The 22,676-nt window shown below is 39.3% G+C and overlaps 1 protein-coding gene across 5 annotated transcripts in view; it reads left to right on the top strand.

Annotated features, from left to right (window-relative positions):
- Positions 1-22,676, top strand: part of PTCH1 (patched 1) — a 76,285-nt gene that overhangs the window by 41,347 nt on the left and 12,262 nt on the right. For all 5 annotated transcript variants that reach the window (XM_067316412.1, XM_067316411.1, XM_067316410.1 and 2 more), the window contains 7 exons: positions 4,552-4,670; positions 6,764-7,166; positions 7,688-7,997; positions 13,798-13,940; positions 16,020-16,203; positions 17,797-18,077; positions 19,607-19,744. In XM_067316412.1, the coding sequence (XP_067172513.1) occupies positions 4,552-4,670; positions 6,764-7,166; positions 7,688-7,997; positions 13,798-13,940; positions 16,020-16,203; positions 17,797-18,077; positions 19,607-19,744 (1,578 nt within the window). The remainder of the gene's footprint in view (positions 1-4,551; positions 4,671-6,763; positions 7,167-7,687; positions 7,998-13,797; positions 13,941-16,019; positions 16,204-17,796; positions 18,078-19,606; positions 19,745-22,676) is intronic.

Genomic DNA, 22,676 nt, shown 5'->3' with positions numbered 1-22,676 from the left:
TTCTCGACTTCTTTTCTGTCAGCTAATGCAGTTCATTGATACCTGAGTTGTTCATTTACTTCATGAAATTTAAACTGTGCAAGTTTGCTGCTGCCTCAGGAGTTTTATAGAGTTAGCCCAATAAAGTGGGTTAGCTCTTGCTGAGTTAAAGAAAAGGAAATCAGTGATTTTTAAAGTGAGATTTTTAAAAATAATTTCTTTATGGGGATAGGGACTGTTTTAGCTTTTAGCTGCTAGCAATTTTTTTCCATCACTTATTGATCTTATCAGCCCCTTATTTGAGGGGGTTTAGGCTTTGAGATGCTGAATGAATCCCATATACTCAGTCACAAGAATCACCTGTGAGGGAATACTCGGGACTTTGAAAAAGTAGGTCCTGAATTTTTAGATGTGTTGCATTTCTTAAAATCTGGGGAGGGGGATATTGAAGAAATCCCCTGAAAGTTTTTGAAGTTTGCTGTAGGGATGTCTTAAGTACAGCTCTTTGTTTTGAGGATAAGTGAAGGAGTCATGGCAAAGTATAAGTCCCGCAGACAGAATATTCAGGTCCCCTATGGAAAATATTCTTCCCTGGAAAGAGAAGGCACAGCTTCATAAAAATTCACCTAACTCTTCTTGCTTACACCAGAAGTTTCCTCCCCTAACTGCAGAAGAGTGGTATAGATTCACTAATGAATAAGGGTGGAACTTTGCCCAATAAGTCTTAGCAGTAATATTTTTTTCCTCACAGTACGGATGACAAGTTTTTTCCTAAATATAAACGTGCATTACCAGGTGGTGGTGGTGGGTTTGTGGAGAGAAAGAGTGTAAGTTTTTAAGCTCATTCATTATCTTACTGCACTGAAGCAGTTTGTCCTCCTCCTCTTACCCAAGTCTTCTCACTTTCGCTGCTCCTGACATGAGAATTTAACAAGCAAAAATAAAGCCTAAGGAGAAGGAGGGGGTGGAAACCTGAGTCTGTGTGCTGTCAGGAGGGAGCTGCAGATAGGCCGCAGCAGGGTGGAAGTTTCCCTGACAGACCTCCTCGTCTGTTCATCACCTCTAGCTACACAGCACACCCGTCCTCCTTGGGTGGGCTGCCAGGAGTGGCGAATAGCAGCACGTACCTTCGGCAGGGCCCCAGCCTGCCCGCCTGGCTCGCCTCTCCCTCGCTGCCTCCAGCACAGACTGCCATTCTTCTGTTTCAGCTAACAGCTGCAGCAGCGGCAGCGGCAGCGGCAGCGGCAGCAGCAGCAACATTTTTAGGCCGTGCTTTATTAAAAGATGCTTCTCGGAAAGTGACCAAAATTTTGTCTGCTTCGTGGCATTTTCTGACTTTGCTCTGATGTTCTCATTTCAGTGAACTCCTTCATTTCACACCCTTGAGCAGGCCCCATGTTTTTTCCTCTTCTAGGACTGATCTCACCTTTGTTGATTTTTCAAGGAGAAGGCCTGAGGCCCTTTCCTCTCCTATTTGACCATTCCTTTCTGAAAGGGTGAAAGCAGATGCCCTGCCTGTTCCTCAAAATCCTCAGCATGCTTTCCGCTCGGCTGCTGCTCACAGATTGCCTGTATGCTAGGAGCTCTGCTACCACAGACTCTTGTCAGTGCTTTTGCAATGAACGTATAATCATTACGGATTGTGGATATTACCAAGATTAAGATCACATTCTTTCATAAGTTCCCATTTGCACCAGACTTCCACATAGTATTGGGACAGGAAGTGTTGACTGATGAGTCAGTTCAGAGACTCGGTTGCTCCTTAACAGCTCTTCCTTCTCTCTTTGCTAATCTGAATCTCAGCCTACTTCTCCTTCCCTTGTCTCAATCACTTCCAGGTACCCCTGGAGTTGGGATATAAAGGAGGAACTGAGATCTCAGGGAGGCATGCTGCACCTTAGCAGTTCATTGGGATTTTTTTGATGAGACAACAGATTGGAATGGATATAAAAGCAATATTTTATTTATTTAACTATGACAACTGAGGAGTGACATGTCCTTGAAATGCTGGGGTAAGGGAGGTGAGAGAGAAAAGCGTATAATATGTAGGAAGTGTGATGTTAAGCTGTAGGAATACATTAAAATACAATTCAGATAGTGAGGATTTTTTAGAAATGTTTGACTTGTAGGGTCAGTACGTCAACACCAGTATGGCACGATGGAAGATCTAGCTGTTTTAAAAAGAAATGAGATGTTAATAAGTGGATTTGCTAGGTTTTGCTAGGATAATTCCCAACATTCTTCTTTATAAATTCTTCTTCAGAAGTCAAATGTGGATGCAACTTACCTTAATGGCTTCTCTGCCACGCACTTAAGTATTAGTTCTCAGATTTAACAGCATTTGGGATTCAAGGTTGTTGGGCTCTACAAAGAGAACTGATAAGACAGGAGGTGTTTATAAAAGTGAGCAGAAGTAGAGGACTTCAGTTAGCTTTTCAGGCATGCTGGAAAGAATGTGAATTCTTGAACCAGGCCTCAGCTGATTTTTTCCAAATCTCAACAGTCCTTAGCTGATCCTTGATAGGAGCTTTTGGTTAGACACAACTAATTACTCATGTTTTATGGGTGATTCAACTTTCACTGATTTGGCAGCGATAAATAGAGCAGTTGTGTGAACTAGGTCCTGCAAACACCTTGCTTGCAACAGCAGCCATTTGTTTTCCTGACAGATTCAATCCATTCTACAGACAATCAAAAGGAAATCACTTAATTTTGAAGTCTTGGCTCTGACCTTACATACCTTTCTGTGTGGATATTTATAAATCATTAAATGGTCATTGGATCTTTTCTCTCAAAGATTAAAGTGATGGTTAAATGCTAATTAGGCTTTAAACACTAGGTAAACTCAGTTTAATGGTTATATTTCTTACTAATCATTGGGACCAAAATCCTTCTTTAAGCAGGCTGGAGACAACAAAAGAGAACCACTTCTGTGTACAATATATGTATAATATTATGATTGAAATAGCTGCAAAATATTTATGTAACTGATTCTGCCATTCTCAGAAAAATAAAAACAATAACTAGTCTTTTATTATCATTAATAGGTTCAAAATCCTTAAAATCATTCAGTAGGTTACTACTTTGATTTTCAAAGATAAGAGACAAAAAAAAATCAAAATTGCACTGTTTAGGGTCATGTAAATCAAGTATTTTTAAAACATTAATTTTGTATGGCTTGCCTTTTGAGTTGCCATTTTTGAGGGCTGCATTTCAACAATAAAAGCAGCCATTAATTTATATTTGAAAAAAAGAGGACCCATTTACATCAGACAATTTATGTAACCCAATTTTAGTCCTTTTTTGACTGTCTTAACCCAAGCGGTGTTTACCTCAGAAGTTATAGGTGGAGGATATAGTTTATATACTTTCCTCATCCTGAAACTGCGCTACGATAGAGATTCCTATGGCTTGTATAATGTGTAGTAGGTAAATAATGGGTAAAATATCAGGGCTACAGATTTATTATTTTTTTTACCTGTTAATGGCCCAACCATTTTTTTCAGTTGCTTTATTTTTGGTTTTAAAAAAAAAATTCATGTTGACTTTATCCTTTGTGTCTTGTCTCCTTGTCTCTACTACTCTCTTCCAATCCCACCTGTGCCCAGATTTTCCCTTTGTGATGGCTAGTGCTCCTAGCTATGCAGCACTACAAATAAGTGCTGTTAACAATAATGATAGATACTGCACCATGGCATATGTTTATAGAGATTCTCTGTAAATCTCTGTGTTGCAAGGGGTTATCATTTGAAAGGGAGGGCTGTTGTTTTTCTTTAAGTAATATTCACTTTACAGATTAACTTCAGTATCCTTGTTCCAGTTTAAGACTAATTTTGGTAGACTGGCTCGTTTGTCAAGTTCTATTTAAGACAAGCAGGAGTGTTCAACAGATAGTCCCAAAATGTTATTCTTTTTAGCTAGCCTTTAGGTACAGCAAGTGCATAGCTATTTTAGTAAAAAGAGCAGTTGCATTAAAATTGAATTAAACATTTATTTCATTATTGATTTAATGATGTCCTTTAATGTTACTGTGGTGCTTAAGTTACTTCAGATCCCTTAAATATGAGAACTTAACTCCTAGTTCCAGGTTTGATTTTGCTTCCATCTTTTTGTACTGTGAGACTCTCCAGTAGGGCATAATCTCATACAAAAATGTAATTTATTGACTGACTTTTCCACTTAAAAAATCTTGGTGCCACCACATCTATAGGTACATAGGTATTAAAATAATATGAAGTTTAATATTAAAAAAATGAACTATATAATAGAAATATATAATATATAAAATATATAATAATATATAATAATATATATTATATATAATATAATATATATAATATATAATAAAAATGAAGCTAGAAATGAACTATATACAATAGGCCTACCATAATGAAACTGGAATGTAAAAATATACCTCCCACTTCCTTCAGAGAGCAGTTTGAAGGTGTCTGATGACTTAACATGATAAGTGGGTTGGTAGGTGAGAATTAAAAGGAGGTTTTACGCTTGGTAAAGCTGATGCCCTAAGTGAAGCTTAGTAATGACATCTCTCCTCTTGTGGTTGATTTCTAGGCGGCAATTGTGGTGGTATTCAACTTTGCTATGGTTCTGCTGATATTTCCTGCTATCCTGAGTATGGACCTTTATCGTCGGGAAGACAGGAGGTTGGATATATTCTGCTGTTTTACTAGGTAAGAATGTGTGATAGAATTGCAGTATATGAGGTACATCATTTTTGTGGCCACCAGCAGTGCTACCACCTCTTCCCAGGTGTGGGAGGTCTTTGTTGCACAAAGACGGCAGCAGGGTTAGTACATTAGTGTCATAGTTTTTTTGCTAGAGATTGAAATACTTTGGCTACCTTGTTTTTTGCCTGACTGGGGAGAAAAGTTAAAACTTTTCCCTGCCTGCCTGCCTCTCTGCCTGCCTCTCTGCCTGCCTCTCTGCCTGCCTCTCTGCCTGCCTCTCTGCCTCTTCCACACCCTTTTCCTTTCATTCATATGCATATTCATTTTAACCACTGGAAGACAACTTTCTGGAAGTATATGTGACATCCATGCTTTAGTAATGTCTATAAGTTTTCTTAGAGTTTTACAGTGTACTGCAAGGTGTCCAGTGCTCTTATTGGGTAAGCTTGGAAGACCTGATTCCAGTCTCTTATGGAAGACTGTAAATAACTTGGGATACCCAGAAGCCTTAAGTATAATTAATCACTATGTGTTAATTTTTATGCTTTTTAAGCATTGAAACTTAAATACATAAAAATAATATACAGACTATAAAAATGACTTCCCTTTAGCCCAGTTTTTCACAGGACTGTGGAGAATTCAGGATGCTCAATACCACTGCAGGATAGTACTTGGTGAAGTTTCTGTTATGGCCCCAATATTAGTTGAGAACTGTGGTATGCACGCTCTCACCTAATACAGCTCTGTATTAGGCCAGCTCTGAGGGCAGGGTTATGCTGGGAGGAGGCTACTGTCATCAGTGGAGCTACTGCTTAGATATCAAGCATGTTTTCTACCTTAGTTTTTGCTTTTGCCTGTAATGAAGAGGACAAGCTGCATTTCTACACATGCACTCTTGCATGCATGTCATTACCAGGACGTAGAGAAAGCACCTTGTGTCCTCTTAGCCTTTCATACCTACTTAGGAGCAGACATAGTCTGACCTTTTTAACTTCAAAGTCGAAGAGAGAAAATGCTTTCCTAAATTTGTTCTTGAGGGGTTGGTTAGAACAGGGGATTGATCACAAGCCAGGACTCCTGTTTTCTATTTCTTATTGACCCATAGTTTCACTGGCTGGTCTAACTGTGCTTGAATTTTTGGAGTCCTGATTCTCAGAAGTATTGAGCAGTTGGACTTTCCATTTATTCCCCCATCTTAAGTTGCACTACATGTGAATCAGAATTTGGGCCCACGTACATATGAACAAATTCAGTTAAATGAGAGTTTTCTTTGTTTAGGTAGGCAGCATTCTGAATTCCTCTTTTTTTGTAGCATTTGTTAACTTTGTGAAAAATCTCTGATACTGTTTTCTATTGTCACTTTGTTGTTTCTTATTTACAGAAAGGGGCTTGTTTCTGATAACTTTTTAAAATAAATTGGGTATCTATTATGCTTTGGAATAGACTACAATAAAGGGAATGCTTTGAAGAAATACTTCTGTAATTTTGTCTCCATGTTGCCTGTCCTTCCTGGGAATTAATCCTTGCATATGTTTATTTCATTTTTAAAACATGCAGTCAGTGTATGGCAAGTGATTTCAGCCTGCCTCCCAAAAGCCTGAGATGTTTTCCAGAAGACCCAAATATTATTTAACAGTTACTTTAATAGCTCTAAACAGAAGAACTCAGCATGTCATGTGTTTACATTTTGATCTTCTAAATAGTTTAATCCTCAGCATGGTCACGTAGATACAGACTTGCACACCTATTGTGGATTCAGACTGTGTGTGGTTATCTGGCTATTGACCTGATTAGTGTGTGTAATTAATGGAGCAATGTGAGGTGGATGCCAGTGTCTTCAGACAAATGCTGCTTCTTGCTTTCTTTCGTGGACACAAGAAATGTGTACGTTCTCAGATACCTTCACTTTGAACCATGTCTGAGAAATGTTTCCTAAAAGTGCAGAGGGAAATCCACATCAGAACATTATGCTTAATTAACATAAACCATCTAATGGTAGTAGAAGCAGGCTTGAATAGAAGCAGATTATTCTATCTAGACTGATTAAAATAAGGACCTATGTAAATATGAATGGATGTTTTTCTCTCCTCTTACAGTCCATGTGCCACTAGAGTGATTCAGATTGAGCCTCAAACATATGCAGAAAACAGCGATAATACTTGCTACAGTCCTCCACCCCCATACAGCAGTCACAGTTTTGCACATGAAACTCAGATTACGATGCAGTCTACAGTGCAGTTGCGCACAGAATACGATCCTCACACGCAGGTGTACTACACCACAGCAGAGCCTCACTCAGAAATATCTGTGCAGCCAGTGACAGTAACACAAGATAATCTCAGCTGCCAGAGCCCAGAAAGCACAAGCTCGACAAGGGATTTGCTTTCCCAGTTCTCAGACTCCAGTATGCATTGCCTTGAGCCACCCTGTACTAGATGGACACTCTCATCTTTTGCAGAAAAGCATTATGCTCCATTCCTGCTAAAACCAAAAGCTAAGGTAAGCAGAAAACTACCTATTTTCAGAAATAGACTTCTTCCTTGCCCGGTAGAAAAGTTATCCTGACAATAGTATTAAGGAATAAATAGAACGCTTTTGGAAGAACAAGTCTTCATAATTTTACAGTTAATTTCATAATTTAAAAGTTTTATCTTGCTGTAGTGACATACTTTTCAAATGTAAGTTATGAGTGTGGGGGGTTCAATGACTTTCAGTAATATAAGCTCATGAACTGTGAAACTATAGCTACTTTTAAACTTTATTACCATATAAATTTCCTGTCCATGATCTAGCACACCTTTACTATAACCCAAATTAGTTTGTGTTTGTAGTGTGTGTGTGTGTGTGTGTGTGCGCGCACACATATATATATGTGTGTGTGTGTGTGTATGTATAAATAAAAAAAGCTTAAAATTATAATGTTGTGTGCTAATTTTGAACCTGGTCCTATAGTATGCCATTATGAGTTGTTAGTTTCTTTAGAAACGTAAAACCAAATGCATTTCCATTTTCTGTTGCAGATTGTGGTTATTTTTCTTTTTCTGAGTTTACTTGGGCTCAGCCTTTATGGAACTACCCGGGTGAGAGATGGACTGGATCTCACAGACATTGTACCACGGGAAACCCGGGAATATGACTTTATTGCTGCACAGTTCAAGTACTTCTCTTTCTACAACATGTATATAGTGACACAGAAAGCAGACTATCCCAATGTCCAGCACTTACTTTATGAACTTCACAAAAGTTTCAGCAACGTGACATACATTTTGTTGGAAGAGGATAAGCAGCTTCCCAAAATGTGGTTGCACTACTTTCGAGACTGGCTGCAAGGTAAGAGAGAATCGCATGACCTTTTCTCATTTTAATTCTACAGCAGCAAGCACTTGTTCTCTGTAGTAATGCTCTCTTTCTCTGATACAGCTACACGATTAAAGCCTGCTAGCAGCAGGGAGAACGCATAGGTGCTGATCCAAACTCTGACATCAAGTCGCTGTTTGCCCAACAGTTCACTTGAATTCTTTGTGGCTAAGTTTACTCCCCAATAAAACACTTTTGAAGCTTTGAAAGATTATATTCATGAGAGGCTGTCTCATGTCATTAATTTCTGTGCAGCTAATGAGGAGTTATGCTGTATAATTAATGGCCAAATATGGCCCAATGTCTTGGGAAAATAGATGTTTGCTGAGTGTTTTGAGAACAGTAAATGAGAAGCCCCAGTCCAGCAATGTATTTTGGCACAGACTTAACTTTCAGCACAGGAGTGATCCTGTTGGCTTTAGCTGGGACTGCTGGCATGAGGAAAACTTAGTGTGGCTTAGGCTTTTTATTGGAATGGGAGCTAACTACACTTTCTAGATTTCCTATCAAGTATCCTCACACTTTCTGTGGTACTGTTTTGTCTGTGCTGAACTATAACCGGGTGTGGGGAGGGGATGTTATAGGTAGTCTGACGATAAAGTGGGCTTATTAAAGTCATGCTATTATAATTATTCAAATTGAAGCAAATAATTGTTTTGTATTTCAAATAAATAACAATGTTTCATCTCAGGAAATTCAGCAGTTCTCTGTTGTGAAACACTTTATGCCCAGAAATACTTCTGTCCTACCTCTGTCTTTCTTTTGGAAGAATCTCCAGGAAGCTTTTGCCAACAGAAAAATAAATTGTGCTGACCTATTGAGACTGTAAATTTTAACCTTAACTGTTTACAGACAGCTAATGCAGCCAGTGATTCTTAGAAAACATGTACATAACTGTCAGTATTTGGGGTATTTTCTTCTTCTGAAAATATGTTGGGCGATATTAGGAAAGCTGAGGCCACCAAGTGACATGCATAATAAACAAAATGATCAAGTTTCCTGTGTATTTAATGCACTGATAAATCAGGCATAGCAGGATTTCGGGGGGGGGGGGGGTTATGGTTTTCAAATATATTGGATCCATTCCTTGCAATCTTCTTACTGGAAGTTTTACTTAAAATATTTTGCTCACATAAGTATTTTCAACTGCAAGAGAAGGCAATACTGGCAGGAAGAAAATGCAGCATACGTTAGATGTTTTACGCGATTGGAACTTTACTACACTTCCTTGATTTCTAAGCAAACATCTTCATGCATCCTACAGGGCTTTTCCAAATTCTCTTGTAACTTTAGTGTCTTGTTTATTTTTCTTATTTTTTTGGATATTTTTACAAAAACAATAGGAAGAAATGTAACAGACTGTGGGGTGTTTGTCCAGTCCATCCCTTCCCCCCACTGATGGAGACCTGTAAAGTAGATAGAAATCTGCAAGCCGCTAACTCAAGAAGGGATCATTTATCATGGGAGTGAGTTCAGTGTCTTCACATATGAGTGCTGACCCTCAGTGGTGCAGTTTGCAGTGACAGAGGCAGGAAGCAGCAGCCTTGCATCTGCTTTGCTGCTGGTTTCTCCCACTGAAACGCTGAAGATCAGACCCTTTAGACCCCTTGGCGTTTTTGAGGCTGTAGAGCCTCTCAGCAGTGTTTGCATTCCCCTCTTCCCTCTGGCAGGCCCGCCACATACCTCCCTGCCTCTTCTGCTTCAGACACCTCCCATCCTGCCTGTAACCCCCTCCTTGTGCCAAGGACTGTCCATGCAGCCCCCACCCAATGCCAGGGGTCTGCACATCTGCTTCTCTATGTAGCATGTACGTGCACATGCAGGAGCTGTCCTAGAACTGCGCTTGTCCCGTGTTTTTGGTGTTCCTGTTCCCTTCTTATCACCTGTGATGGATTTCCCCTTCCGTTTCTCCGCTGGCCTGCCTGTTCGCCTTCCTTGTCTTCTGCTGTCCTCCCGCCAGAGGAGCTGCATGCATTGCTAGTGCTCTTGGATGCACTGAGGGAGGGGATGTGTGGAGTGAACATGTTATACTGAGACGTTAAGGTGACTAGTGGTGATTCGAGTGCTCGTTCCAGTCCTGTGACAGAAGCAGTAATTTTTGCCCATCGATTACCCTCCGGTTCAGAATTAATAATTATGATTAACACTAAGCATTTAGGTCTGTGTCTGTGACACCCTCCCCCTCCCCCGCACAGTGACACAATTAGTACAAAACAGCTGCTTTGTAAAGACACATGACCATCTTTACAGAGTTTTCTACTGAATTTACAACGCTAAAGGAAAAGGATATTGTATCAATAGAAAGAAGTTATGTTTTAAAACATTACAAGGAATTTATGTAATAAGGGGAACTAAACTATTATAGTAAAAATTGTCACATTTGTCATAGTTATGGGATTATGTGAAGGTGCAGACAGTGGAAAACAGAGTAATACCTCTGGCCATTACTAACTGTTACTGATACTGAGGGAGCAGATTGGAGGGAAGGTGAAAATAGATTTTACAAACAAGAGAGAGTTTTAGGCTGAATCCAGGGAAAATCCTGGACAAGCATAGGAATGGTTATGTTGGTGCATTTTTACATGCTGGAGAGAGCAGGATAATCAATGTAGGGGTAACTTTGTTTGAACTTCGTGGCTAATTCCCACTGACTTCACTGGAAATTCAGTACCAGAGATTAATGGCTCAAGATGGCCTTCTGACACCTCCGCATTTGTCCGGCAGAGTACGGGAGGGATTGGAAGGAAGCAGCAGCATGTGAACAAAAGCATTTTTTACCAAGGCAGCATGCTCGGTCCTAGCCACACATTTCCCCTGGTTTACTTGCAATGCAGTGCCTACAGACTAACACACCTCTGTTTTCAGAGATTACCTTGTATTTTGCTTCTCCGTAACAAATCATGTTAATGTGTTTTCCATTATCTGAAAATGCAATAGAAGAGAGTTAACACTAATTATTCATTTAAACTGGAAATGTTAAAGTTATTTTTGTAAGTGACTGAATGTAAATGAGGTAGCTTGAATTCCCCGATGGCTTGTAATTAGGCTTGGTTTTGCAAAGGGTAATCTTATCTCAAGTTTAATGGTGCCAGCTATTCACATGGGTCAGAAGGAATTCCTTCCTCACTCCCATTCCAACATCCCACATAACTTTGGAGGATTTCACTTTCTTCTGAAGCATCAAGCAAAAGTCACTGCTGATATGAAAACAAGTCCCATATATAACATTTTTAAAAATTGCCTTAATTTGTATAACTTTTATGCAGGAAGGAGTGGACAAGTTACTTTTATCTTTCTGCCCAGAAACATTTCATTAATCTCAGTTATTTTTAAAATAGATTAAATGCATTAAAATCATCAGTGTGAACAATTTATAATAAAAATACTGTTCACTTTGAAATCAGCGGCTCTGCTATTAATTTCAAAGTGCTTTTGGAAATTTTTATTACTTAAATGTTGAAATCCTCTAGAATTTAAGCACAACTGATGATCGTTTCTTGGTATTCTTTCCAATCTTTCAGGTTCAGCAAGGTACAAGGTCAGTAATAAAATGACCTGAAGTGTAAAGTGGTTAAGTCAGCTGAGAAATAAAGATAAAAAAGGGAGCTGGATTTGAGGGATGATCAGACTTGTAAGGACTGTAGCACACATTGGGGTAGGGGAAGTGAAAGAGCTGAGTTACTACCCACCATAGTAATGTAAAATGTACATGCCATTTTTTAACATAATTTGCAAACACAAATCAGTACTGTTGCCTGCAAATGCATATATTTGATGTTGTGTGTCTGTTTAGCCCTGAGACAGGAGTTGGTTATTAAACTGAAAGTTCTGCCCCTGAATATTGTCTAACATAGCAACTTGTGTGCTCCTCTTACTAAAGAAAGCTGCTTTTATTGTGACTTAGAAGTTAAGCTGTTCTTTGGTGGTCTCTCCTTCTTTCCCACATTCTTCTTCAACAGCCTCCTCTTAACTCCCAAAGTGACTTTTTACATGACTATTACGGATAGCACAAATGCTCTCACACAGCATTTTCAAAGAGGCTGGAAAAGCATAAAACTGTCTTCAGGAAGGAGAGATTTGTATTTTTGCACTTCCTAAGTTGTTTTCCCTGCAGCAAGGGCCCCAACAAACAGCGCTTCCCTAAAGGGGGCTTTGAAATTCCTTCGAGGTTGTGAGAACACCTAGTGTTAAATCGTCCCCTTTCTGGGCAGGTGCTGGTGGGCTGCGCGTGGCAGGTTTGGCAGGCTTATTTCACGGCTTTGTTCCCAACCCGCTGGCTTTCCAAGCGGGTATGATTTTGTTAAGATGACATGGGAGGCAGTTTTCCAGTGGCTGGGGATGGGGGGAGGAAGAGTTTATAAACGGGAATGAGCACTCAGGCCCTGAGGCAGTGTCAGTCAGGCCATGTTTTCTCTTCCAATACTCTTATCTGCTTACAGCTGTAGCTAACCTATCAGATCTGTAATGATGGTTTTCATTACAGCTCCTCAGTGCAGCTGTGAGGTGGGTCGACGATTCCACCACCACCAGCCTTTTCCTTCCTTTCCCTGGACATGTGGTTTGTCATCTGTTCGCACAGAGCCTCCTTGTGCTGGGCTGCGGCTTCCTGTGCTAAATCTGATCCAAATTTGCACTGTGAGGTATTCCCTCCCCCTTAAAGGGTGGCAAAGAGGAAAATAACAGTTGAGAGTGAATAGGTGTTGGCTGTGATCTTTACACGTGCTGGCAGCAGATCCCACGACTTGTATTAGCTGCACAAGTTGAACAGATGGAACAAATTGACAAAATCGTGTTCACTCACACTGTGCTCGAGAAGCAGCTGAGTTGTTTTTTGAAGCTGGAAGTTGGAGTGCTTTTTTTTTTTCCCCGCTTGTAGTGGAATTTCTGGTTGTATCATAGACGCTGTTGCCTCAGTGCTCTGCAGTAGCCCAAGACAGTAATGAGAGTGGCGTGTGTCCTCTTCTGTAGCTTAATGTGCTTGGCCAGGATTTGGGGCAGGGGGAGGTGTATGGGGAGGGTCTCTCTTCTGCATAATGGACTAAATCTCTCCCTGGTTTTAACTCCACAGTAGGCAATGAAGTTTAATCAGGGCTGAACTCAGCCCCTTCTGTTTTGCACCACCCATGTCAGGACAAGACTTCAGCTTTGGTTTGGGAAGGATATGTACGAAAGAGGTGATAAATGCAAATATGACTGTAGATTTTGAGTATGATCATTCTAGACTTGAGGTTGGGGGGAAACACTTTGTTCTTTTAGACATCTTTAGCTCTTCCTTGCATAAGTCTACAAGCAGAGTGCTATGTGGCTCTCTCACATCCAGCCTTGTCCTGAGACAGTGATGTGGCTATGCCAACTCAGGAAAGGCTCTGAGAAGGACAGGGGACCTGAGAGTCCTAATCTCATCCACGCTGTCTCCTCTGCTGTGAAAGGAAGCTCTTTATTTCAGTGCATTTATCTTTTGCTAGCTCTCCTTTACTGGTCAGCATAACGTGGGAAGAGTCTTAACTCTCCTCCCTTGCACCTTTTTCTTCTCCTGCCTTTCTCTGGGGGGAGTACTGGACATGCAACTGAAAATTTTATCTTCCAGCATGATGACTGTGAGGTGAGGAGACCAAATGGAGGATGCATAGTTTTCTCCCTGCTTCAGCTGTAGATGGTCACGGTTTATATTAGAAAGAATCACTATTATTGTTTCTTCCTACTGAAAATTGTTTTAAAGATCAGTTTCTTAACTGCATGTTTTTTCTTCCTCATGCCTCTCTTAACTCTTCAGGACTTCAGGATGCATTTGACAGCGACTGGGAAACTGGGAAAATCACTTACAACAGTTATAAAAATGGATCTGACGATGCTGTTCTGGCTTACAAACTCTTGGTGCAAACTGGCAACCGAGCAAAGCCCATTGACGTCAGCCAGGTACTGTATCAGGGTCCATACTGGTTTCTACAGGAATGCACAATCCATCAGGAGGTGGGGGAAGATGCAAAGAGCATGTCAGTGTCTTTTTTCGTCTTGATGAATTGAAATGCCTGAGTTGCACCTGACAGCATGGCCTCACGAGGTTCCCTAGAACTATATGTTAGCTGTGGAGTCTGGCCTGTGCTGCAAAGTGTTCAAAATCATCACTGGGGATGCGTGTCTGGTCATTACTGACTGGCATGTGTTAAATGCTGCTCCTGTCCTGTACGCGCTCTATTTCCACTGAAATTGGTGTGAAAGATGCTTCTCTGCATCCACAGGTAGATGGAGCCTGATCCCATGCCAGACATGCAGCCAATGTTAGCCTTGTTGCCCTAAGTGGCATCACTCCTGATTTGAATTAGATTTGCTTATGGGGTTCACCTTAGCTCAGCCTTCTGCTGTGATTTTGAATCTAGCATTTGCAGTTCTTTGGTTAGTTCCTATCTATTTACTCCAAACACACATTTTTAAGAAAGGTGTTTATGAATGACAGTGAATGGAAGGGGGCTGAAGTAATTATATGCTTTGTAATATTCTTATATTGTTGTTACTAAATATGGATATACTGTAGTAAAACGGAGAATGGCAGTTGGTTGAGCTGCCTAAATAAAATGCATCTGAGCTTCTTTCATAAGGTTATCGCATCATATGACTGTATTTGCTGCTTTTTATTATCGTATTGGAAGGTGAAACACAGTTTTTGACTTCTTATGCTAGAATTAGATTTTAAACCTGTAAGAATAATTCTGCAATAACCTAGCTTCTCCTCTCCTAGCATCATCATTGACTCTCTGTGCTTTTAGGCAGAAAATAGTCTCTCTGAGCTTCTCGGTAGATCTGCTTATTGTCTTTCTTATTTTGCTGGCATTAAAGGCGACAGATTTATGGAGTACATTGTTCAAAGTTACTATGGTGTGTAAAACACACTGCTGTATGGCAACATGCAGCATGCTGTCAGGTCTGAATGAAGCTTCAGCTATGAATTAATCAAAGGAAGGGAGGCAAAGCAAAAAAACTTTAGTGAGGTTTTGTTCAGCAATATGTACCAGGTACCTTCTGGAACAAATGTGATTGGGCTACAGCTACTGATACAATTTCCTGTGCCTGGGAGGGGGAAGAGTGTGGTGCAGCCACAGGGGCTGAGCACTGTACTAGGCAATTCCAAAGACAGCTTGAAGACATACAGTTGTTGCATATCCTGTGGATTAATTGAATCCAGATCCTTGGAATCCAGCTTTTTTTTTTTTTTTTTTTTAACTGCTGTCACTGTTGTTTTTCATTTCATTAAAAAGACCTGGAACTGGAGCCAAGCCAGAATTTTAAATAAACAAAACAAAAAAACCCGGTAACACTTTTCATCCACAGAGTCCTCTGTCAGGGCTCTAGCTGTGCAGTATTTGGCTGCAGAACCCTAGAAGTGCACCACTGCTGCTTACCCCACAGATGCGTTTGCCCACGGTGACCCAAGGAACACAGCACACTCGTCTGCTTTCTTGGCGCTGGGCATTTTCTGAATACATAGGTCATAGGAGGCAAGTGTTAGCAAAATTTATACAGATGTTGTTTTATTTTTATAGCTCTCCTCCATTTACTGGGTGGCATTTCCTTCAGTGTTAACAACAGAGGTTAACTGCACACAGACGTGTATAGGGACTCTTGCCAGTTTTTTTTCCCCTTTCTTTAAAAATGTTTTTCCAACTTGGTTGTTTTTCACTCTTGGCTGCAGACAGTCTTTCAGAATTCAGATTTAATTTGTTCAGTCTATTCTGGAACCATCTGCTGATTTAGTTGTTATTATAAATTTTATATAAATATTTATTTATAAATAAACACTTTTCACTGTCACTGTAGTTTAGATTTTTCTTCATTGTCAAACATCAGTTTTCTGATAAGTCATTTCAAGTGGAAGTTCATACTTTTTTCTTTCCTTCCTGTATGTGTGTCACATCTTCAAGCTTTTCGTTGTAAGCTTTGCAGCAAGGACCCTGAAAGCAAGACTCATTCTAAAAGGCTTCTAATCTTTCCATTTTGCAGTTGACTAAACAGCGTCTGGTGGATGCAGATGGAATCATTAACCCGAATGCTTTCTACATCTACCTGACAGCCTGGGTTAGCAATGACCCTGTGGCCTATGCTGCCTCACAAGCCAACATCCGGCCTCACCGCCCGGAATGGGTCCATGACAAAGCAGACTATATGCCAGAAACAAGGCTGAGAAGTAAGTAACATTTCATCCTAATGTCTTACAGTTTATATAAGTGCCCCCACTCCTTCCTCCAAGACCCAGTAACTCTAGTTACAACTAGAGTTACCGCGTTACAACCCAGTAACAACTCTCAGTTGGTTGATGCTGCACAGGGCTCCGAAGCATAAACAGAGCAATATATTGTGTTACTCCGTAGCCTCAGGAGACTGATCCTTTTGTGGAATACGGTGTAATGTGCCACCATTGCAGGCTTTTCTAATGTTGAAAAATGAGTTTTATAACAATTTCTAGCAAAACTCTAAAAGCTTGTACTAGATGTTGCTTTTTTTGTGTGTGACCTGTTGGTTCTGTATGAGAGAGAAACCTACAGATTGCATGAAATTCCTGCCTGTGTCATTCCGAAGTTTCATCAATGAGACTATATCATATTTATCCTCAATTTGTAATACTCAAGGGTTTTTTATCAAGTTAGTTCATACATATAAGCCACCACCTCTGATACAGTGCAAGAGCTGTTCAGATTGGGGAGGAGTCTGTGTAAGTGGGTGTTCTCTATCCATCCCTCCCACTCTGGTTCACCACTTTGCATCCTGAGCAGTAATGCTGGTTCTCGGCTTTGGATTTATTGGGAGGATTTCTAGTTGGACGCTGGTGGGGAAGGGGAGAGGGCATGTGGGGGAGGACTGGTGCTCTTGGAAATGTGATTGGGTAACAAGCTAGTTGTGCTTCAGTGTATCTGAGCCCTAGAGCTTTGTGGCAGTCAGCCAAGTCTTGTCTTAATGAAAATTTATAGTTGAGATTATAATAGGGCAAATCATGTTTAGCAAGTCAACTGAATGACCCTGCAGGGTCTGGAACACACAACGGCAGTAACAAAATGCTTGTTGTGGAAGCTTTTTTCTCTTTTCTCTTTCTTTTTTTTTTCTTGTACAGTAGACTTAGCATTATGCTCAACAAGGAGCATGGAGAGTTTACATTTGTCAGTTTATTAAAGGATAGAAAATTATGTATTTTCTTAGTAAACAATTATGTTTATATTGTTTTTTCCCCCTCTTTTTGCCTGAATAACAGAACATGCATTTGTGAATCTAGCTTTAAAAATGTTTAGTGGAAATCTTAACCAACACGCCCAATTCAACACCATTTTTCTCTAGTTTTATATCAATGGACCATGACTGATCTCAGGGAAATGACCTTTGATTTCACCGCAGCTACACCTGCATAAAACCAAAGACCATTTGGATAAAATGTTTAAGAAGGTTTCTCTTTTATATTGCAGATAGGGACTTTCAACCAGGTATTCAGTAAAAAGCATTTACAGCACAGATAAAGATTATATGCATATTGAAAATATCTCTAGTTGTTAAATTACATAAAATTCTTTAGGGACTTGATATAGAACGTGTTCATCCCATTGCACTGCATGATAAAATAGTGTCATGTCCTTTACTGAAAGCTTTTAGCATGTTAGTTATTTCAAAGATGTAAAATTTAAATTCAGTGCCTTTAAGCATTTTGCTATGGAGAACAAAGTGTTTTGTTAATCATACTCTGTGCATCTCCTTCTTCCCAAACACTCATTAAACATTGCTATCTTTTTCCTAGTTCCAGCAGCTGAGCCCATAGAATATGCTCAATTTCCGTTCTACCTCAATGGATTGCATGAAACTTCTGACTTTGTGGAAGCTATCGAGAAAGTGAGAGCTATCTGTGATAACTATACCAGCCTGGGGATTGCCAGCTACCCAAACGGTTACCCATTTCTGTTTTGGGAGCAGTATATTGGACTTCGTCACTGGCTCCTCTTATCCATTAGTGTGGTTTTGGCTTGCACGTTTCTGGTGTGTGCCCTCTTCCTCCTGAACCCCTGGACGGCTGGGATCATTGTAAGTTTATTATAAGGGTCTTTGTTGAAGTCAAATTCCTTTCAGCATAGCTCTTGCTGTAGTCGGGAAGGTTTTGTTTATGTCTGGGCCTCTGGTGAAGTATGTATATTGCATCATTCATTATATATTTATTCAACTTGAGGCGGCAGGGTTCATGCTAAAGGTACAAACCTTAATAACTTTAATCCTTTGGCCACCTTTTTGTAGCTTTAAAGGTTTCTTATAGAGGCACGCAAACTTTTGCCCTTGCTCAGATGCACATTAACATAAGAAATAAAGACACAGAGGAAAATTAGGAGCTTTATTAAATATTACAGTGATTTCTATTTAGTTATGCCCTCCTTCTTTTATCAGAGAATGTTATTTTTCAAGTCAGTGGCTTGTGACTAACGTAAATTTGCCTACTGATTTCTGAATGTGAGGTTTTTGGAAAGATTGAAGTGGTTGCACATTACACACTGTGAAAAGACTGTAACTGGGCAATTGAGGAGAAAGAGCCATAAAATTATAAATTGAAGAGAATACTCCTCCATGCTTTCTCCAAGGCACATAAGCCTCACAGTAAACATTCAAGTTAAATTGACTGATGATGTTCCTATGTTTAAATTCCATAAACTATCATATGGTTTATAAAATGCCAGAAGTAGAAAAGCGTGAAAGAGTTGCTAGTTTTTGTACTGTACGTTTATACGACAGGTATGTTAAAAGGTAAATGTTTAGTCTGGAATATTTTTCATAGCGCTTAATCAAGCAATTTATGTTATTATTCTTGATTCATTAGCTTATAAAATAATTTATTGTAGTACATACTTTTTTCCCTTGGAAAAGAGGTTTATTTTCAGAGTTCACCATCACTTTTACAAGTATGTATATCTTTTTTCCTGCTTGGCTTTAGAAACTTTAAGTTGATTCCACAGATTTCTTTCCCTCCCTTTTCCTCACTTATTTACAAGGTAGATGAAAGAAAAATAAAACCTTTCCCTTAGATTAAACTGTTTGCTTTGTCCATGTCAATCCCTCCAAGTATCTTTAAAGCTAAAAGGCCCTCTGTAACCTGAGATTCATCAGCTGATTATAGCATTCACTTTCTTCTGTGTTTTAAACCGGCTCTAGAGTCATCCTCACTTAATTTGGAGTACTACAAAAAGAATTCCTATACAGAATTTGAAAGGTAGTTTTTCTAGAAGTTTTGTCAGAGAAATGAGTGAAAAAGAGGAAATTTACATTCCAGTGGATATCTAGGAGAAGGAGGAATAAATTATTTTTTTAGATCACATTGATAAATTGTAACTGACAGAAAACTGATGCTTAATCTGTTAACTGGTTATTGGGAGAATGATTTAAATTGGCTCTTTAGAGGGTCATTGCCATTCAGCACAATGAAATAAGGAAAAATGGCTTGTCTTTGAGGATATGAGAGAGACTGCTTTGAAGGGTATGTTTTATAGCCCTGTGTTGTTTCGAAATATCTTTCCTCTTCATTCATCTAGAGTATGAGAAGTCACTAACAGCTGTTTGAAATCATCTAGGTGGTGGTGCTGGCTCTGATGACTGTGGAGCTGTTTGGCATGATGGGTCTAATTGGAATAAAGCTGAGTGCAGTGCCTGTGGTTATCCTGATTGCTTCTGTTGGCATTGGTGTGGAATTCACTGTTCACGTTGCTTTGGTATGTAAAACTAGGAAGCATTTTCAAAGTATTCTAAAGTAAAATGATGACTAATGTTACAATTGCAAATCCTTACTTAGACTCCTAAGTCAGTGACATGATTCTCTGAAGAGGATCGGTGATAAACCTTGCACAAAGTTTTGTGTGCCATTTGGATTGTCTTGGTACAGCACAGTTGCTCTGATGAAATAGTTCCTAACCATTGAGTCAGTCTCTCAGGAGATAAGAAGAGGGAATATATTATAGTATTTTAGTATTTAATGATGATTTTTGAAGGCTGTGATTAAAATCATGTGTAAACATGTGGTATCTAGTTTTGTGAGCCATACTAAAAAGTAGACAAAGCTCAGCTCTTAATGCCCTTTATTTTAGTCCAGACTTTCCCATCATTATCTGCAGCCTCACTATTGTTGTTTCTCACTGCTACGTAGCTGTTTGTGCCCACTTGTATGTAGATCCTATATCCTTTGATAAAGAAGCCTTTGTAGGGAGATTTTTGAAATCACATGTTATTTAATCTCTCTGGACCACTAAAATTTGAATGATTTGGATTCTTCAGGTTAAAATTTTCCACCTTATTTCCAGAATCCGTCAACTATTAGTAATGAGCTCAAATATGTGATCTTTAGGGAAATAGTTTTCCAATGTTATGAAGAGAAGCGGGGGGTGGGGGTGGGGGTGGGGAATGTTTGAATGTTCTGTGTAAATGTTTTCAACATTGTCAGACTTAGGTGTCCAAATCTAGCGTGCACCAAATCACACAGCTTTGTCAACTTCATGTACAGAAGTGTGGAGCAATGACACTTCTCTTGCAAGGTGGTGCTCAAGATATGCAAAACTCATCCCACTTTATTTGATGACAAATAATGGAGTAAAGGGCTGTTTTTCTGTGTTCACATTTGACAATGGTAGTGCTCACATTGCATATCCTAAGGATAAGCTTAGACAAAGGCCCGTTTTCTATTTTCTCAAAATGCCAATTAAGCAATTTTGACAGTAAATTGGAGTTCTTAAATCTTTTCTTAGAAACTGGGGAATTTAAGAAATTAAATGTTTATATACTATGAATGAAAAGCTACCCATATTTTAAACATTTTGTCTGTTTTTAGCAGTGGTAGGTCTCAAAACTTGCTTGACATTACATACAGGGAAGGCTGTCCACACATTCAGCATAAATCACTTTCCTATAAGACTATTCTAACCCATTTTTCAGAAGAACATTATTTCAATGATATCATTTTCTTCATGGATTTGAATTTTACTGTAATGCAGGAAAGGATGAGTCCAGTCAATATATCATCCTCATCTCAGGAAAGGGATGCTTGCAGCTTACTATAATCTCTAGTATGTTTGTACCATAGCAGTTCAAAAAGAAGTGAAAGGAGGGAGCGGGAAAATGGTGGTGAGAGATGGAGAGAAATTGGATGAGGATTTAATGGGCTTTTTAGACTCAACAGGAAGACCTTGTAGACTGCTGAGAGGATCTGGTGACAATGAAAAGGAGATGAGAACTAAAGGGGATTTTAGCACACTGGAGATTGCCAAATATTGGGAACATGTTGCACGTGAGGTACGCAGTTGGGGCCCATCAAGTGGCAGCATACAAAGAGTAATTTAAAGACAAATATTAGGGAAGGTAGGGTAGGATTAAAGAAGATCAGCTGGGTGGCTCAAGCGGTGACCCTTTTCCTCCCTATTGCTATGCGTAGTTAGATTTTTGGAGGTAAACCTGTTTGCTAAGGCTTGCAATAGCTTGGTCTAGTGTCAGAGATCAGTTAAGATTTAAAACAGAAAATTGGAATAAAGAAATAAAAAACACTTCCATTCGAAATGGGAAGAAACTAATCTAATTTACAGATCTTTTTTTTTTTTTTTTTACATGTATAAAAAAACCCTATGGCTTAAGTTCAATGGCCAAGCAAATTTAAAATCAGATTTTTTTTCATGTTGACATGGAGTCAAAATCTTTCAAAAGTAGGCTTTAAAATGGGGAAAAGAATGCCTAGTAGACCTCAGATGATAGGAGCATCACCAACCAATATGTTCTTGTAACTTACTGAATATAAGTAATCAAACCAGTGTTGCAGAAGGAAAATATGCAGTGCTGACACTGTTAATACAGAACTGAATTGGACTTGTTTAAGATAAATTCACAATCCACTCGTGTCTCAGTTCTCTGCTGCCACTTATAAGTTGTGACCTCATTTTTTTTAATTCCTGCAAATGAATTTTTGAATTAACAGTGGGCTCATTGTATTATGCATCCTTCGAACACGTATACTTATGCAGTTTTTATAACTTGCTAATGTGTTTGTGGATCAGATTCCCACAGATCCCATTCACATGAGTTGTCTCATTGACATCTGCTTTTACTCTGAAGGGGATTCTTTATTCATTTGTGAATAAAGGATGTAAAATGTGTCCTGGATACATTAATTTTCCATGGACCACTGTTAATATACTACTAAAGATTAATAATGCATGTTTTGGCTTCCTGTGGAAATGAGGTTTGGGAATCTCACTCTACTTGTGTATGTTCCCAGTTTTGGTCTGCTCATCCCACCAAATAACTTTTTAATGCATTGGCTGATTTCAGCCAAAATTTGTCAAATAAGTGAAAATAAGCTGCCAGAGAAGAGTGACTTAAATTCCAGGACCAAGAGTAAGGTAGCTGCATGAGCTCACTTTTTAATAGGTGCTAGAGAATTCACCTAAGAGAAAGCCATTATAAATCACAGAAAGAACATCAGCCAAGTTCTTGTCTTTTTAGCCTGTAAGCTGGACAATGAGAAGACATTCATAAGAATCAGCGCTTTGAGTGTTGGTATAGCTTGTTCACTAAGGAGTAATGGGGAGGGACAGACATTTTGCAAGTTGTGTCATTGCTCAGGCAGTGCTATGTTAAGCACTATTCCTAAGGCAATTTTATGCA

The sequence above is a fragment of the Apteryx mantelli genome, chromosome Z, assembly GCF_036417845.1.
Source record: "Apteryx mantelli isolate bAptMan1 chromosome Z, bAptMan1.hap1, whole genome shotgun sequence".
NCBI lineage: Eukaryota > Metazoa > Chordata > Aves > Apterygiformes > Apterygidae > Apteryx > Apteryx mantelli.
The sequence above is the reverse complement of the archived record's forward strand: the minus strand, read 5'-3'. Positions and strand labels throughout refer to the sequence as shown.